This window comes from Lytechinus variegatus, chromosome 10, assembly GCF_018143015.1.
Source record: "Lytechinus variegatus isolate NC3 chromosome 10, Lvar_3.0, whole genome shotgun sequence".
NCBI classification, from domain to species: Eukaryota; Metazoa; Echinodermata; class Echinoidea; order Temnopleuroida; family Toxopneustidae; genus Lytechinus; species Lytechinus variegatus.
In genome coordinates this window covers 7933283-7952327 of record NC_054749.1, presented here as the reverse complement: position 1 = coordinate 7952327, position 19045 = coordinate 7933283, and the positions used below count along the sequence as shown (strand labels likewise).

General features: G+C 35.8%; 3 protein-coding genes across 6 annotated transcripts; all 3 read left to right on the top strand.

Annotated features, from left to right (window-relative positions):
• Window positions 1-1541: 1541 nt before the first annotated feature.
• LOC121423068 (putative methyltransferase DDB_G0268948) lies at window positions 1542-7579 on the top strand. Of its 4 annotated transcripts, none has more exons than XM_041618347.1 (7): window positions 1542-1627; window positions 3224-3351; window positions 3894-4054; window positions 4974-5190; window positions 5753-5847; window positions 6221-6352; window positions 7076-7579. In XM_041618347.1, exons 2-7 carry the CDS (start codon window positions 3241-3243, stop codon window positions 7167-7169), a joined length of 810 nt encoding a protein of 269 aa, XP_041474281.1. In that variant the 5' UTR covers window positions 1542-1627; window positions 3224-3240; the 3' UTR covers window positions 7170-7579. The 4 variants fall into 4 exon arrangements, with proteins under 4 accessions (XP_041474281.1, XP_041474280.1, XP_041474282.1 ...); XM_041618346.1 differs by having other exon boundaries at window positions 1542-1710; XM_041618348.1 differs by lacking the exon at window positions 1542-1627 and adding an exon at window positions 2663-2954.
• Window positions 7580-14047: 6468 nt separating this feature from the next.
• Window positions 14048-14592, top strand: LOC121422913 (late histone H2B.L3). Its single transcript, XM_041618155.1, has one exon. The coding sequence runs from the start codon at window positions 14155-14157 to the stop codon at window positions 14524-14526; it is 372 nt and encodes a 123-aa protein (XP_041474089.1). The 5' UTR covers window positions 14048-14154; the 3' UTR covers window positions 14527-14592.
• A 2312-nt stretch (window positions 14593-16904) lies between these two features.
• Window positions 16905-17697, top strand: LOC121422971 (late histone H2A.L3). Its single transcript, XM_041618221.1, has one exon. The coding sequence runs from the start codon at window positions 17042-17044 to the stop codon at window positions 17420-17422; it is 381 nt and encodes a 126-aa protein (XP_041474155.1). The 5' UTR covers window positions 16905-17041; the 3' UTR covers window positions 17423-17697.
• The last annotated feature ends 1348 nt before the right edge of the window (window positions 17698-19045 follow it).

The following is a 19045-nucleotide window of genomic DNA, read 5'->3' as shown; positions in this document are numbered from 1 at the left end:
TGTGGGAGAGATGATCAGATGACAGATCTTGGATCTCATCGTATATCCGTTGGGAGAGATGATCAGATGACAGATCTCGGATCTCGTCGTATCTACATCCTGTGGTAGAGATGATCAGATGACAGATCTTCGGACCTCATCGTATATCCGTTGTGAGAGATGTTCAGATGACAGATCTCGGATCTCGTCGTATCTACATCCTGTGGTAGAGATGATCAGATGACAGATCTTGGATCTCATCGTATATCCGTTGGGAGAGATGATCAGATGACAGATCTCGGATCTCGTCGTATCTACATCCTGTGGTAGAGATGATCAGATGACAGATCTCGGATCTCGTCGTATCTACATCCTGTGGTAGAGATGATCGATCAGATGACAAGAGCTTGGATACATGATCATGTCATCTAAAAGATGAAAGTCATCTGATTATCTCTCCGATGGGATCATGTAGACATGACGAGATCCAAGATCTTCATGAAATTCCATCAAAGTGTAAGACAGTTACGAATTTTTAAAGTTTGTTTTTAATGTGTGATATCAATGCGAGCAGCTCCTCCTTACATCACGTAATATAAACAAATTCTACATACCTGGCCTTGCTAATAGTTCCTGTATGCTATTCCACTACGAATTAAGATTCTATTGTTGCCATGCTTGCTGACTGTTTACCGTTACCAGAATTCATATTTTATTCATTAAATGTTATTTACTGCATGTACTATCCTCATCAATTTTACATTTTTTTCTGTTGAATTATGTATCTGTCTTGTTTTCCCACATTATAATGTTAATGTATTTATGTTTGTATACAATGTACCTTTTTGCTTACACATAAGACATCCTAGGTTATTTATTGTAAATATACTGCCATTAAACCAATAATTTTTGCTTGGAATTTTTTTAATGAACATAATGAACTGATGAATGAAGATATGTTTGCCATAGAAGGGGGTATAAAACAATGATATATCCACTGGTCCATTGCACAAAACCCTCGTAGGACCAGGCGCAGATCCAGGGGGCACAAGGGGCACGTGCCCCCTTTTGAGAAGCAAAATTAAAAATTTGTAATGTAAAAATGGCATGAAAAAAGAGGTGTGCCCCCTCTTTTGAACTTGAAGACTTTTTTTTGGCTTGTCAATTTCCTCCGAAAAATTTGCCCCCTTTTGGAAAATCCTGGATCCGCCCCTGTGTAGGACAGTCTCTCTTCCTGTTTTTTTAGCGCTATTTTACCGGGCCATTTTATTATCTTTGGTCGCCGGACCTTACAGCGGTGACTCCAGGAGTGACCATTATATGGGGACCCGAAAATAGGAGGTACTTATCTTCAAAGATTTCTGACAAACAAGAAAAGGGGGCACCATGTACTCAAATTATAACCCTCCCCACTTGCTACCAATGAGCATGGCACTGAGAAGCACCCCCATGTTTATTTCGAGGGTGCTACGTAGTTTTCTTTTCCAGCCAATTAGCCCCCCCCCCCCCCGGATCCGCCCCTTATGATGTCATATTCTGCAGACCAGTCTAGTACTGATAAGTGGGTTCAGCGATCGTCACCGCCTAAAGGTCGGTTTCTACAAACACATAAGTAGATCACGATCTCTGATCCTTCTATCGCGAAAAAGTAATGTATATGCTCATACTTGCTTGAGAATGTCTCGCATTTATAATATCAACGAGCGAAATTGAATGATATCCGACAACAAGGTAGGAATTATTTTTGTAGTTTATCATTTTCAACATGATAGATTAATGAGCCAGAAATTTTGAGGGGCTAGATATGGCGTACCGCATAAAATTTATTTTTTAAAATTGCTGGCGAGTGAAGCGAGCGAGCAAAATTTCGATATTTATATTAATACCAAAGTCCATTTTTGTGATGGATTTTGACATGATATATGTAAAAAATAATATATGTCACCATCTCTCTTTCCTTTCTTTATTTCCTTGGTCTTGAAAAATTTAGGGAGGGGCAAGAGCTACCCCCATCTGTATGCCACTTCTTCCACGTAATTGATTATTCTCATCTGCAACCATCATTATCTCCACCACGTCCCATCATAAAACACACAAACAGAGGGATTAATGCCAGCACGAATCACGATCTGATATTTCTCATATACTGACCTTCAAAAATAACAATAATTGTAATTTCTTTTTTTTTGTAATTTATTAAGAGGATATATCACTCATAATGCGATCGCATAGCGATAACCGTAAATTCGTGATGTCCAGACCTGAAAGACGTTAAGAATTTTTAAATAAAACTTACCTCCATAATCAAAATAATGACAGCAAGGCAAACAAGCGGATTTTTTTGTTTATAATGAATTTAATTCAGGATATTCTAAGCTTTTTCAAGTTGAAGATGATATGTATTTCATGGATACAGTTAACACGTAGCTCAAGCTGATTTTTATTATAAGTGACCTGAAAGTTTATATGTTTTCCAGTGCTTCCCCTTTCCCAGCTAATCTTTAATAACATTTTCTGTTCTCCTTCCCTTTGTTTCTGCCCCCAGCCTTTTGCACCGCCAATAGGGGACCGTGCCCCCCCCCCCCCCAGATTCGCCAATGCGTTTCACAATAATACTTCGTAGTGAAGTTAGTGCAATTTAAGTTAGGTGGTTATTGTTTTACGATGGAAAAAAAATTGGATATTTTTTTACATGTGCTATATAAATCTTGAATTATCATCGTCATCATCACCACCATCATGTATATGGAGCAATATCGACAGGAATTCTGCAACGTGCCATCTAAAACAGTCAACACGATTTATTCAGATTTTTTTATTCTCTTCAGATTGAACAACTTAGTTATTTCGACCTTTGATTCTGATCTTGAATAAATACATCCCAGAGGTTCAAGCAATTAATATGATCAATTCATCGGTATACATGTATACAGATTATACAGAGTAACACCACGTACCCGAAATAAGTATAACTGGTAAGGTTGTATCTATTTCGTAAATGTATGTTTAAGCGTGTATTGCAAGTTTGTTGTAGTAGTCATGGTAGTAGTATTAGTAGCAGCATGCAGCAGTAGCAGCAGTAGTAGTAGTAGTAGTAGTAGTAGTAGTAGTAGTAGTAGAAGTAGTAGCAGCAGCAGTAGCAGTTGTAGTAGAAGTAGTAGTAGTAGTAGTATAGTAGTAGTAGTCTAGTATAGTAGTAGTAAATTTTATATGCGTTTTCTCACCTTTTCCAATCTGCACTCAGATTTTTATGACTCCACCATGTCAAACCGATTTTTTGAAGGTGCTTCACACGCGGATCAGTATATTAAATTCAGGCCTACCTATTCCGAAGAAGTATGTCAGAAGATTTTACGATTTCTAAACGAAAAGGTAAGATACAACCATAAATGTAGGTCCGAATCAATTTTTTTTTCGATGACTTGCGATTCGACATTAAACAGGAAATTACGGGTCCAGTTAGGGGCACAGTGGGAGGGGGGAGGGGGAGTTATTATTATTATTATTTCTTATTATTTGTACTGCGCTTTTCCCATTAGGCCCAAATCGCTTACAATAAATAAGATGTACTATTTTAAAAACTACAAAGATGAGTTTTTAATGACTTTTTGAAGATTGCTAATGATGGAGACTGTCTAATTATTAGTGACAGGTTGTTGGGTATATGCCGCCCCTGCCATATGTACATTTTATGAAAAGTGCCTCCTTTATAAATGAAAGATGCAAACTGCAAATCATGTCTATTACTGCTCTCTGTTCTTTCTTTCAGAGGCATGATAGGCCTATAATATTTGTTTATTGAAAATAGAATGTTTGTATAAATCTTCAACAACAAAAAATCGAATAAACTTATCTGAAAGTGCCCCCTCCCTTATAAGATAATTGAACACTTGCAAGCCTTTTTATTTTTCCAGAGCCCCCCTCCCCATCAGCTGCTTGTAGATGTTGGTTGTGGATCTGGCCAAGGGACCTATGGCTTGAGCTCACAATTTGAACGCGTCATTGGATTTGACGTGAGCCCTGCACAGGTAGAGGCGGCAACGAAGGCAAATACTGTCCCCAACGTTGAATTCAAGTAGGTCCTCCATATAAACTGATTAAAGGACAAGTCCATCCCAATAAAAAGTTGATTTGAATAAAAAGAGAAAAATCCAACAAGCGGAACACTGAAAATTTTATCAAGATCAGACGTAAAATAAGAAAGTTATGGCATTTCAAAGTTTCGCTTAATTTCATAAAAAAAGTTATATGCACATCCGAGTCAGTATGCAAATGAGGGAACCGATGACATCACTCTTTTGTATTTTCTTATATGAAACATGAAATATTCTAATTTTCTCCTCATTGTCCTGTGAAACAGAGTTTTATTTTTCCCTGAATACGTGGAATTACCACTGTCAAATGATCATTGCTGTCAAATCTGTAATAATTCAAAAAAAAAAAAAGAAAGAGTGAATGAGGGACATCATTGATTCTCTCATTTGCATGTGACTTAATTGTGCATACTTTAAAATGCGATAACTTTATTATTTTACATCCGATTTTGATGAACTTTTCAGCACTATGCTTATCTGATTTTCCTCTATTGATTTAAATCAACATTTTTCTGAGGTGGACTTGACCTTTAATAATATTTTCCATCTTGGTCTAATGCACTCTGCCGAGCAAGGAATTTCACTCACCCGAATATTATTTCATCTGAATTAACACTTACATTAAAGGCCTCCAAATTAGTTGCTTTGTTTAATTTGTGTGTTTTTGTTGTTAACAAATCTAGCTCCAATCAATAATAAAACAAACCAAAGATGATTTAACATTTGTAATAAAATTCTTGGCGGGTAAATTTGGAAGTTACCAAATATGAGTAGCAAATATGAAATGACATAAATCGTACAGATGTAAGCCATAATTTTCAAGAATCCATGTTTATTGTGACGTAAACAAATTCAATTAGTGAAGCTTGACCATCGGATAATTAATCCAATTTTTTGCAGAGTATCACCAGCGGAAACTCTACCTTTGGACGACCACTCTGTGGATCTGATCACGTGTTTCGAGGCTGTGCATTGGTTTGATTTTGATAAGTTCTGTAACGAATGTAGACGAGTCTTGAAACAAAATGGCTGCCTGGCTATCATCAACTATGGAGATTATAAGATCGAACACGTGGATGAACGTATCAGGAAAAACCTGGAACGATATTTCAAAGAGGTGACTGCAATAAAGTTTATTCTCATGAGGTGCTATACATCTTTCAATAATTGGATCGCCCCCCATCCTCACTGTTCCTAATAATTTTTATAAGCTGAAAAATATATAGGTCTTAATATGTGAAGCAAATATATGTTTTTAAAAGCACTATAAAACATTTAAACTTGACATAAACATGATATCAAATATACAAAGTTTTCAATTTTTAGCCCTTTTCTGTATTATAATATGGCGCGCGAAGCGCAGTGAAAGTTTTGGAGATATTCCCCTTTGATCCCCTCCCAATCTACAACATGGCTAGACGCCCCTAATTGTATCACTTAAATTCCACTCTACATTCATTTTCTATTCCCTCGGGGTGAAATCTTTAAATCATCTGCAAATTTCTACTTCCTTATTATGATTATAGAAGACAACACGCGTTGATTAAAGTGAATGACAAATTAAAAAACTTTTTAGAATATATGCAAAAATGTAGTTACTGAATCTCACATATAATTCTTTGTATTGTTTACTTTCTATATATGATTAAATCATTATTTATATAATCTTTTTTTTTCAGCTTGAAAAAGACCTTGAAAAGTTTTGGCTTTCAGAAGGAAAATTTGCACAAGATGGTCTGCCTGGATTACATTTACCCTTCCCACAATCCTTCAGGTAATTACAAGATGAAAATTGTTGTCATCCATTTTAGGAAGCAAAAGTTTAAGTTACACCATATTTCCAAATTTCAAACTTTACAAGTTTAACAGAAAAAGTCGAGTATGTAGTCAATGGAGGGAGTTTTATACTATAAAAAATTTACTGCTTCATATTTTTGATAACTAAATATATATACAACAATAACGTAATGATTGCATAATCAGTGTTTGAGTAACTTGAATGGACCTGCACGAAAACGCATCACCTAAAACCGCGATAATAATGTTATTGATCCATATAAAGGATGCCATGGTTAACAGTAATCTATCCCAATAAATACATAATCACGTTTTTTTTTCATTGTATTATTTTGTTTTGTCTAAAACAGAGATGAGTCTCTGCAGCTTAGATGTAAATGGTCCGTTTCCCAAATAAGTGGTTTTATCAGAAGTTCTTCTGCATTTCAGCGACAGTTAAAGACTAACCCATCCGATCAAGTTCTAAAGGACTACCAAAGCAAGTACGTCGTTCTACATTTTACTGTTGAAGTAAATGAGCCTTTTACATCCAGGGGCGAAGGAAACGGGGGCTGGGTTGGCTTCAGCCCCCCCCCCCCCCCCTCCCCATCCCAACTTTTTTCCCAAACCGTGTACAAAAACGTTAAATGACCATCTGATTATTGTTTTCAGCTCCCCCCCCCCCCGGCCATCCCCAGTGTAAAACCGTTTTCCGCCCCTGACATTTAAATTCACGTCGTAATCCCCCACAACACCGATATCACATGTTACTCTGCAGGCACAGACCCTGATTAAAACTATGATCAACAAGAGTGTCTCCACGCAAAGACTAGCACATATAAATGCTGTTTAAATTCTGAGCAAGAGGGCCTTCAATACGCATGGCATGAGTAGGCTGCATATTTAAACCCTAACTCGAGTGAAGGGTGGCAGTGGACTCCAAGAGGGCCTCCATTTTTAAAAACAAAATTTGATATTGTCTATTGGTATTTTCTGAATCTTTCCTCCCGAAGGGGCCACCCATCCCCCCCCCCGTCACATCCCTCTGTCCCTTCTCATGATATTTGGATAAGACGAATTTACTTTTAGAGTTTCTACATTATTACATGTAAAGAGACTTACGTACATTTAGAGATAATTGTGTTTTTATTTTTCATGTAATAATTTTCTTTGCCTGCCCCTGCCCACCTCACTTACCCCCTGTTTTGCACATTTCTCCTCTGCAGGGTCATGTCAGCTGTAGCTAGCCCAAGTTCATCACCGGATGACGTCATTCTTAATATCGTCTGGCCTCTCACGTTACTGTTGGGAAGAACATAATGAAATACACTTGAAGAGATGGACAAAAAGGGGGTTTATGGATCTACCCCCCCCCCCTCCTGTTATAGCTACGTTAGTAGCCGTGGATCCTAGAATATTCCGTTTGCAATATTAGTGAAAATGATGAGTTACAGACATAGCGTTTTCGATTGAGATATATATTTTTTTTTTTTGGGGGGGGGGTGTTCTCCAGGTAAATACGAACATTATCCTCGATCATGTCGATCGTCTTTGTCATCATCATCATCGTTTTCATGGTCAGTATCGTCATCATCATGACCATGATCATCATCATTTTTTTTTCTTTTATCCTCTTAATCGAGGTATTTATTCACAATAACATGTACATTTATATACAAACAATAAAAAAAAAACAATTCAATTCAATAATGCAATAATTTTTTGGATATCACATTTTTTCAAAATTCCTAACTTGGTTTTTTGTTTACATAAATTTTCTAAATAAATAATCATAATAAGTTTGAATTCAATCCATAAAGAATTCGCATCATATCTTTTTCCTTTGAATATGCTTTTTATATAATTTCGATTAATAACAAATTGAGCAATAACACAAAATAGATTACACATAATATTACTGGCATTTTGCAGATCATAACCTATAATTAATGTTTTTTCATCTATAGAAATAGTAATCTTGAAAATATAAAATACCAACCTTTCTATAACTTTCAAAAATAATCGAACATATTTACAATACAGTATGAAATTAAAAGTGGTATCAACTTCTCCACAAATGTTACATGTGTTGCTTTCTAATACATGCCACTTAAATAAATTGTCTCTTGATGGTAAAATCTTGTTTGGTTTAAAACTAAACTGTCTAACTCTGTTATCCACAATTAAATGCAACTTGAAATAAAATACATGGATCCAATTAAAGGAAATTGGTAATGGGAACAGATTAGACCAAAAAGATACAATACCTGGTTCTTCGGATACCTCTGAACACAATAAAGAATATATCTTTCTTGTTAGTAAGAGTTATTTGTACTCCACTTTTTAATGATATATTATAATTCCAAATTTTAATGATATATTATAATGATAAATTATAATGATAAATTTATATTATAATGATAAATTATAATGATAAATTAATTATAATGATAAATTAATGATAAATTATAATGATATATTATAATTCCAAATTTTAATGATATATTATAATTCCAAATTTTATATTATAATTCCAAACTTAAAGGTACTCTTCAGGCAAAAACTAAATACACCACATATAAGAATACTTTAACTAAAACAATACGTTTGGCAAAGAAAAGATATTTTACTGATCAAATAATTCTGTATAAACACGACATTCAAAACACATGGAAAGTTCTTAAACAAGCCATGAATTTATCCAGTAACAAGTCCGATATAACTGAAATTAGGTCTAACGGTGATATTATTGGTGATCCTGAAAATATAGCTAATATTTTTAATGACTATTTTTCATCTATAGGAACTAACCTAGCTCGAGACATCCCCCCTTCAACAAAACACTTTCATGATTACCTAGGTACACCTAATTCTAGTTCAATATTTTTCACTCCCGTAGTCAAAAAAGATATTACTGACGTTGTATCTAATTTGAATAATAAAAAAAGTCCTGGTTATGATGATGTCAATAACTTTATTTTAAAAGGTATAATATCTGAAATTATCGATCCTTTGACATATATTTTTAACCTTTCTCTAACCTCCGGTCAAGTCCCTGATCGCATGAAAATTGCCAAGGTCATTCCATTGTACAAAAAGGGTGACAAGTTAAGTGTCAGTAATTATCGCCCAATTTCTTTATTATCATCCTTGTCAAAAATTTTAGAAAAAGTGGTTTATAGCAAAACAATTGATTTTTTTAAATCTCACAATATTTTTTCTAACTTTCAGTTTGGATTTAGAGAAAAACACAACACAGAACATGCACTATTGAATTTCGTTGATAAAGTGGCCCACGCTTTTGATAATTGCTCACATTTAGTCGGCATTTTTCTGGACTTCTCCAAGGCCTTCGACACCATTAACCATGATATCTTATTACATAAACTTTCTCATTATGGTGTGCGCGGGAAGGCCTTGGAGTGGTTCAGAAGCTACTTGTCCGACAGACGTCAATTTGTATCTTTGAATGGTCATGCATCCAACATGCAATACATTAATTGTGCAGTCCCGCAAGGCAGTCTGTTTGGCCCTTTATTATTTATCATTTATATTAATGACTTTTGTAAATCATCTGATATCCTTTCGTTCATTCTTTTTGCAGACGATTCTAATATATTTTATTCCCATAAAAATCCATATACCTTAGTAAATACTGTTAATAATGAACTTTTAAAAGTCACACAATGGATAAGATCCAACAAATTGTCTCTTAATCTACTTAAAACTAAATACATGCTATTTAGCAATTCCATTGATACACTTCCCATGGACATTGTTTTAGATGACACTAATTTAGAAAGTGTCACATTCATTAAATTTCTCGGTGTTACCGTTGATAATAAGCTTTCCTGGAAATACCACATAGATTGTATATGTAAGATTATTTCGCGAAATATTGGCATTATCAATAAACTAAAATATCATTTTTCGTCGTCATCACTTTTAATGCTATATTCTTCCCTGATCTTGCCTTACTTGAATTATGGGATACTTGCCTGGGGCAGCACCCACCAAACCATTTTAGATAGACTGTTATTACTGCAAAAGAAGTCCCTTCGTGTTATTCATAATTCAGCTTTTCGTTCACACACTGACCCACTATTTATTGATAGCAAATTGCTGAAGATAAGCGACCTATACTTATTTCATTTAGGACAATTTATGTTTAAATTTGACAAAAACACACTTCCACGTGTATTTGATTCTATGTTTCCTCTTAATCGGTCTTTTCATAATTACCCTACTAGGCAATCTAACGAATTTCATTTACCCCGTTTTAGAACTTTATTGGCAAAGAGTACATTTATGTTCGATGGTCCTAGATTTTGGAACTCCCTCGACATTAACATAAAAAACAGCCCTTCCATACATTCTTTTAAAAGAAAACTGAAAAACTTCTTACTTCAATCCTACCGAGGTCTTCATTACTAATTCCCGCTTGTTATCATCTCCTCTCAGACTTCAAGTTATGTTTTTGTCTTTATCATTTTGTTTTATCCTCTCTTTTCGGTCGTAATTTGTCCTGATTCTATTTTACGTTTATTCTACTTTTGTCGTCCTGTTTTGTTTTTTCTTTTTTCTTTTTATTATTTCTTCGTTTTGTCTTGTTCTGTGAGTTATCCTGTTCTTTTTCATCTATTCTGTAAATCTTCGTAGGCAAATAGCAACCATTGCGTCTCTCTCTCTCCTCTATTCTCTTCCTTTAGGGGGGTTCACATTATACAAGCGATGCTTTTGAGTGAATCCCCCATTTCCACAGATACTTTTCTTTCCAAAGTATTATAATTTTTTCTATAAAATATTTTGTATTTTTTTTATATGTTATTATCATTAATGTATTGTAAATATTTGTTAAAATGTATGAAAATGATTTGTATATTTGCTATTTCTGTTGGAAATAAAATCTGAATCTGAATCTGAATGAAATTAAAATTCGTTCACTTTTCTTTAATTCTAGTACACGATTTTCTTTAAACAACTTATTTAACCAATAAACAGGAAAAGACTTTTTTAATTTAACATATTCTAAATCAAATAAAAGCTGAGAAGAATAGACAGATTTATTCAAAATAATTGTTGATAACCACTGACGATTTCTAATAACATCTTTTACCCTAATTATACCTGCATGCTTCCATTTCTCAAATATCAACATATGTTTATTAAGAGTTATATCGCTGTTATTCCAAATAATTTCATTTTCAATGTTTTTTACTCCAAATATACCAATATATCTTAAAGGTCAAGTCCACCTCAGAAAAATGTTGATTTGAATCAATAGAGAAAAATCAGACAAACACAATGCTGAAAATTTCATCAAAATCGGATGTAAAATAAGAAAGTTATGACATTTCAAAGTTTCGCTTATTTTCAACAAAATAGTTATACGAACGAGCCAGTTACATCCAAATGAGAGTCGATGATGTCACTCACTCACTATTTCTTTTGTTTTTTATTGTTTGAATTATACAATATTTCAATTTATACGAATTTGACAATTAGGACCTCCTTGCCCGAAGCTCAAAATGTTAAAATAATGGAATTCCACGTGTTTAGGGAGGAATGAAACTTTATTTTACATGACAATGACAAGAAAATCAAAATATTTCATATTTCATATAATAAAATACAAAAGAAATAGTGAGTGAGTGATGTCATCAACTCTCTCATTTGGATGTAACAGGCTCGTTCATATAACTATTTTGTTGAAAATAAGCGAAACTTTAAAATGCCATAACTTTCTTATCTTACATCCGATTTTGATGAAATTTTCAGTGTTGTGCTTGTTGAATTTTTCTCTTTTTATTCAAATAAAGTTTTTGTTGGGGTGGACTTGTCCTTTAACTTAGACCAGCTACCCAAAAAAATCATAGAAAAAATTGGGCATATTTGCTTTTGTACAAAGAAAATGCATATCTTTTGTTGAAATATTGTATTCAAAACATAAAGGAATTTCACCAATCTTTGATAACCAGTAATTAAAAAGAAATTTCCAACTACGTTCGCTTTGCTCTAACAGCTTGCTTATCCACGAAATCTTAAGTGATTCAATTTTCGATTCTAAGTGGACCATACCAAGACCACCTTCGTTTGTTTTATTTATACAAACATTTCTTTTAACCTTTTCTTTTGAAGAATTCCAAATAAAAGTATATAACATTTTATTTAGAGATTTGATTATTTTGGGGGGAACTCTAATTACTTTTGCAGGATTAGCGAGACCAACATAGTTTTGATGATAATAATTTTTCCGAAAAATGTTAGATTTCTTAGTTTCCATACGCTCATATTTTGTATCTTATTCTAGTTTATTTTGCCAATTATAATCTTCATCATGACCATGATCATCATCATCAATAACATCATCATCAATATCACAGTCATCAGTATCATCATCATCATCTTACCATAGTATTAGTGTCATAAGTGTGCATGACGGAGGGGTGGGGCAGGGGCAGTAGTGAGTCGTAGTAGTAGTAGAAGTAGTATAGTACTAGTAGTAGTAGTTGTTGTTGTATAGTAGTAGTAGTAGAAGTAGCATAGTAGTAGTAATAATAGTAGTAGTAGTTGTTGTTGTAGTATAGTAGCAGTAGTAGCTGTATACTATAGTAACAGTAGTAGCAGTATAATTGTTGTTGGAGTTTAGGTATAGCCAGTGAAAATGGGAGTGCCACAGGGAACATGAGGGGCAACTATCCCTATATTTTTCAAGTAGTGGGGTCGAATTAAAAGAAAAAATAAAGTAAATCATTTAATGATTCGTTATGCTCATTAATATCCCTATAATTCAACCGAAGAAAAAAAATACCCACAGATATGGGATCGCTTCCTTATCAATGTGTCTTAGCATGGCGGCCCTGAGAAAGTATAGGGGTCGTCATCGATTCCTACAGTTTGCTTGTTAATGATATCAGTGTTGTGTATTTATCTGTGTTTTGTCAAATTAAATAAAAATGAAAGTGTCATAACTATCCTATTCCATTATGTATTTCAAAGACAATTTTAATGAAACTGCAGCGTTATGCTTGTTTGTTTTTGTAATCATTCAAACCCACTTGTAATTTGGAGGAATGGGCTTATACTGAGATTAATTTCAGTAAATTCAGTCAAGGTGAGTAATGGTGTTTGGACCAGGGTCCGATCTGGATTTACCATTATCAGATTATAGGGGATCTAATATGACTTTAAAAAAATCCCGTAGAACTATAGACAGGCAAATAAACAAAAAACAATAGAATGAACATCGCTTCAAGGCCTATATAGCTCCCCCATGGTCGCACAAATCATTCGCCATGGCGTTATAAATGTGGCGTATGGGACAAAATTTCAAATAAGCTGTAAAGGCGAAGCAAACAAATAAAAAATGACAATTTTTTTAATTAAAATAATCTTATTTTGTGATAGGTTTTGAAATGATATTAAAAAATTTTCACCCATTTTCCTTTCCTTTTATATCTATCCTTTTTGTTTCATGGTCGTGAAAATTTGGGGGTCTGGCCTCCCAATCCCCCCTCCCCCATCTGTACCCGAATCAACCATGTATTGTCAAGTCCTATATACTGAAGCAAAATTAGCTGGCATCATATCCTGTTCATGAATGTTTTTCTTCATTTTCAGACGATCGAGTACACCAATAAATTTTGGCTGCGCTTATTTATGAAAGTGAAATCTCAATCAAATAAATAATAAAATTTACCTGATTTTAGTCAGCAGGCCATGGGGGATCAAAGAAATTTAAATTCCCCACCCCCTCTATTGTATTGGAAAATGATGGATCCACCCCTGATTGTGCATGAATTTAATTGCCTGGGCTGGGCTCAATATTATCATACATTGCGATAGACACTACATTGCGACTACTATTTATTTGCCTAGGCTATGATGTGTCTTGTTTTATTTTTCAGGCCTACTCGCCGAACAGAGCTGAATGAATATAATTCTTTGAAAAAAATCGCACAAAAATTAAGATTATCAGGACAGGAATCCAATATTCTTTCATATTCACCCAGTCTCATTTTTACCGATATACGTTGGTTCTTCAGTCTCCCTCTCACGTCCCTGGTTATACATTACTATACGAAAATGGGTGAACCACCGCACTGTTCACCCGGCAAGTGATTATAATAATTTATGATAATTTTGAGAAGCGCCGGCATGCCGCACGCTTGTGCCGGTCAAAGATCGCCTTATTTGCATATCCCGCCAGGTTTGGAAATACGGAAACGGGCGGACCAACACAGCGTATAAATACGATCAGCGCCACCGTGCCAGACTCACAGTATTTCACGATACTACAATCAACATGCCCGCCAAAGCACAAACCGCTGGAAAGAAGGGATCGAAGAAGGCCAAGGCTCCCAGGCCAAGTGGAGACAAGAAGAGGAGAAGGCGCCGAAAGGAAAGCTACGGAATCTACATCTACAAGGTTCTGAAGCAGGTTCACCCCGACACTGGTATCTCAAGCCGTGCCATGTCCATCATGAACAGCTTCGTCAACGATGTCTTCGAGCGCATCGCCGGTGAGGCATCTCGTCTTGCCCACTACAACAAGAAGTCCACCATCAGCAGCCGTGAGGTCCAGACCGCTGTCCGTCTCCTCCTCCCCGGTGAATTGGCCAAGCACGCCGTCTCTGAGGGCACCAAGGCCGTCACCAAATACACCACCTCCAAGTAAATTTGGTTCGCGCCATATTTACTTCTAAACGGCTCTTTTCAGAGCCACCAAAATTCAAGAAAGATTCAGATTTTACTCGAAATTTTGCTTTTTTTTTAAACGTACATTTAAAAGAGTCGACAAACAATTAAGATCAACAGGTTTCAACCAGACTTTTTTTCCTTCCCCGTTGATATAATGTAGTCATCCCTTTCAAAGAATGATTTTATTACAATTATTAGCAAGTTGATTTAAATGAAAAGTATAAATCTTTGGGTTCCTGTCCCAAGGAACTAATAATTCACAGTGCAATTTATACCGTCCAAGAAAATAATGTAATAAGAAATATCCAATACCAATGCATGATGCACCAAAATTAGTTTCGTTTTTACACAAATAAATACCTGGCTTATATAAGTTATGCATTTCTTTTGATGCCTGTTAAGTTATGAGTAGTGACAATTTTCAAGTTAAAAAGATAAATGATAAATTTGAGTCACAGGAAGAGGGCAAACTCCTTTTTGGAATAGATTGTTGCCTAGACATAAATTGGAATGACAATGTCGTGAATGTGTAACGACTACCGATCATAATTATCTTTCTGATAAGCGCTATACAAATAATGTAATTAATTATTATTATTAAACCGTGCCCATATAATGCTTTCTATTTATCAGTTTAAGAATACTAATAAAAATCTAAAATTGTTAAATATTCATTCTAATACACATCTAGGAACGAGTAGGAACGGATGGGGGAAATGTATGAGTATAATACAGAGAGAATATCAAATACTTGATGTAAGTGAAGACCAATAAGACCAGAATTTCATGCATCATTATATTTACGAATTAAAAACAAGATGAAAACGAACTTAAAACAAAACAGAAACATTCTATTGACACATGTATACCATAGCGTGAGATGAATATAGGCCTATATTATTATGAAAATGCGATGTAAAATAAAGCAGCCGTACGGTATATGTTTATCCAGAATGAAGCTTTGTTTTTTCCATTGGACTTCATCAGGAAATGATGAATTTAAATTCTCATTTCTCTTTTCCCGATCATATTCCATTTCTATTCCCCTTTTTTCTTTCCTCTTTGTTCTATTCTTATGTCTCCCGCGCTTTCCCCCTTGCTTTTTGTGTCTGTCTTCTCCTCGTTCTATCTCTCCCTCTTTGTGTAGCTGCGCTTCGCGCGCACTGGGTTGCCGTCGACGACGTTTCCTTCCCTGTCATAAGCTCTGATTCCATGGGAGTTACAAATCAATCATTTCACATTCCTTTTTAATATTTGTATTATATCACTCTCTTGATTATTAGTTTGAATAAACATATATATATATCTAACATATTAATACATTAGTCATTACCTGATGAAGTTTTATATGCGAAAAATTATTTTTCGGCTCTCATACGGTTGTTTTCTTTACCCCGTCTTTTCATATTAATACAACCCTCAGTGCAACCGGAGCCAGATCAATCATTATATTAAAATTATTTTTCATAAAGATATGGGTAGAGGAAGAGCAAGAAAGAGAGAAAGACAAAAACAAGTTTACCAACACATTCACGTCCACACATTTTCGAGCAGTTTCTGCTCTCTGCAGCACTGAATCCCCTCCGATTCCTTTTCTCCTTGCATCTCTCCACGTCAACCATCGAATGTGAACGAACCTTTACCTTAACTGACCTTTGCCCCAGTCTAGTTGCGGTTCTTCGATTTGTCTCGTCGTCGCGTGTCAGCTTGGCCAATTGTAGTCTCGATGATCAGACCAGATGAGAGTTACTTTATCAAACTCTCGATCTACCTTCTTGATATTTCACTGATCAGAACAAGAAACGTTCAAGAGATGTTCTTTTATCAGTCAGGTTGTCAGGGCCTTTCATTTTTAGTTCTTTCTGGCATATCAAATTAAATTCATAAGCAGAAGTTTGTAACGTGCAAAGCCCTTTTTAGTAATATGTTTGGATGCACGTATATACACAGGCCTATTCGAAAGACACAGCACGTCGGCTATTAATCTGTCTCTAGAAAGTTGGCTATCACCGGGGCTATAGGCCTACATGTCTGCATATATCAGTATGAATTTATGAAAAGGAAGCTCCTGAGTATTTCTGATACTAATTTTCATTTTTATAACTTAGGTACAACATGCTAGCTCTCGAAAAAAAAAACTATCATACGAATTATACCACTGTTGTCAGATTCTTATAAACGTGGTTTATTTACTCCACTCAGATTTGCGCTCAATACAAACTGTGATTTGTAAAACTGTTCAAATGGCCTAACAATACTCCTTTACAGTTAGACTGTCACTCACATGAGAGGACAATCAGAAAACTCACGAATGTGCACCTGCATGCAATGCCCTTTGTTGTGCCTCAGCGGCGACTCTGATTGGTCCGACTCGTTTGGCGCGGCGGTAAATTTAGATCCAGGGAAATGGTATAAATTTGAAGCTCGCACCGTAAGTTGCCAGTTCAACTTGTTTAAGCTTTTGCATCAGAACCCGCACTCAACGAATCAAAATGTCTGGACGTGGTAAAGGAGCCGGAAAGGCACGCGCCAAGGCCAAGAGTCGATCTGCTCGTGCAGGACTTCAGTTCCCAGTCGGTCGTGTCCACCGATTTCTTCGCAAGGGAAACTACGCCGCCCGTGTCGGAGCAGGAGCCCCCGTCTACCTGGCTGCTGTGCTCGAATACCTCGCCGCCGAAATCCTCGAGTTGGCTGGCAACGCCGCCCGCGACAACAAGAAGACCCGTATCATTCCCCGTCACTTGCAGCTGGCTGTCCGCAACGACGAGGAGTTGAACAAGCTTCTCAGCGGAGTCACCATCGCACAGGGTGGTGTCCTCCCCAACATCCAGGCTGTTCTTCTGCCCAAGAAGACATCAAAGGCTTCCAAGTAAATGCTGCTTTTGCCAAGCATCATTCCAAGACAAACGGCTCTTTTGAGAGCCACCTATCCTCCAAGAAAGATTCAAACGAATATATCTAACATAGTATGACAAATATGTCTCTCAAATTGAAATATATGGTTGTGTGTGGTGTATCGTGGGGTAGGAGCCGATCGGCTCCTCGAGGAAGTCATTGAAAGATTTTTAGGCTTATATACGATTTATCAAAATTTTAAATTAAGAGGGCAGTCATTTATGTTTTAAAACGCGTTGCATGGCTGCTACAAACAGAAACAAACAAAAAATATTACATATATATATAATGTAAGGGGGCCCTCTGCACAACGAGTAGTGCAGATATATATATATATATATAATTGTTCTATTCATCCATTTCTTTAAAAGAGAGTTGCCAAAAAGCTGTTGCACATGACAAGCTTGACACATTTGTATTTCTTCTCTCATACGTGTACTGTATCAAAGCAATAGCTTTGATCCAGCTGAGGCATGGCGGCTTGTCATTGTTCAAAACTCACCTTCACCCGACAAAGGAAAATATAATTGGTATAGTGTCGAAAATATGTCTATCTGACGGTCAATCGGATCGGGCTCACCCTAGCCACTAACCCATCTCTGTGGTCTAGTGGTTAAGGCACCGGCGTTCAAAGCTGGGGGCCCGGTTTCGATTCCCGGCAGAGACACATTTTCGGCATCACCAATTTTTCCAAAGGGTAGAATAGCTCTGGGGAACCTTGATTTAAGCTACGCCTACCATTGTTCTCTTCATCCATTTCTTTACAATATATGTGTGAAGAGTAGAGTAGAATCAAGGATGAAGCAAAGTGTACACTATGTTGTAAAGCTTTCGGCCCTGGCCTTCTTCAGTTTTTATTTGCTAAACAAAACAAATAAAGCAAATCATAGAATAAGCAACAGAACAAACATAATGTAAATAATAGCAAAATGACTGTGACATATATACATATATATGTCACAGTCATGGGGAGGGCGTGATAGCTTGTCGGTCCGAGCGGCAACCTCTTAAATGCAGAACTCAGACAAAGTAACAATCGGGACAATATATAGTTTAAGGAAATTTAATTTAATTTCAATCTTCAAAAGTGTTCTTTGGAACAACAATACATCACTTCAAAACATAAACTATGGAAAAGTATTCAATATAAATCAATCATCGAATTCAACGGAGATCACAACTTGCAATACAATCCAGTAATGCAACCTTTAATTATTCCTGAAGAATCACTATAAAAAAAATTATTGATGTATACAAAAATAACCAGACAGTCTACTGTGTTAAAGTCCAAAAGTTATATCTCTTCATTTCTTCAAAATAGTGGAACCTGATCTGAAGGAACTTCTTGAAAACATTGAGATCAACTCGTTGACCGTCTAACATGGTCGAAGTCCTTCGACGTTCGCCCTGCATGACTGACTCAACTTGGCTAGTGTACAGACCTTACATCATAGTTTACATCGGGTTTACACCTCTATGCTTGAGATTGAGAAACGCCTTCACTCAATCGACATCATAACGTCGTCCTTACAGGTCAAGTCCACCCCAGAAAAATGTTGATTTGAATAAAAAGAGAAAAATCAAACGATCATTATGCTGAA

What these genes read in the sequence shown, in the direction of transcription:
- LOC121423068 (XM_041618345.1), top strand. Translation starts at nt 3,190, where the DNA reads ATGCGTTTTCTCACCTTTTCCAATCTGCACTCAGATTTTTATGACTCC. An exon ending in TACGATTTCTAAACGAAAAG is followed by an intron (nt 3,352 to 3,893) that starts GTAAGATACAAC and finishes TTATTTTTCCAG; the next exon opens with AGCCCCCCTCCCCATCAGCT. An exon ending in CCCTTCCCACAATCCTTCAG is followed by an intron (nt 5,848 to 6,220) that starts GTAATTACAAGA and finishes TGTCTAAAACAG; the next exon opens with AGATGAGTCTCTGCAGCTTA.
- LOC121422913 (XM_041618155.1), top strand. Translation starts at nt 14,155, where the DNA reads ATGCCCGCCAAAGCACAAACCGCTGGAAAGAAGGGATCGAAGAAGGCC.
- LOC121422971 (XM_041618221.1), top strand. Translation starts at nt 17,042, where the DNA reads ATGTCTGGACGTGGTAAAGGAGCCGGAAAGGCACGCGCCAAGGCCAAG.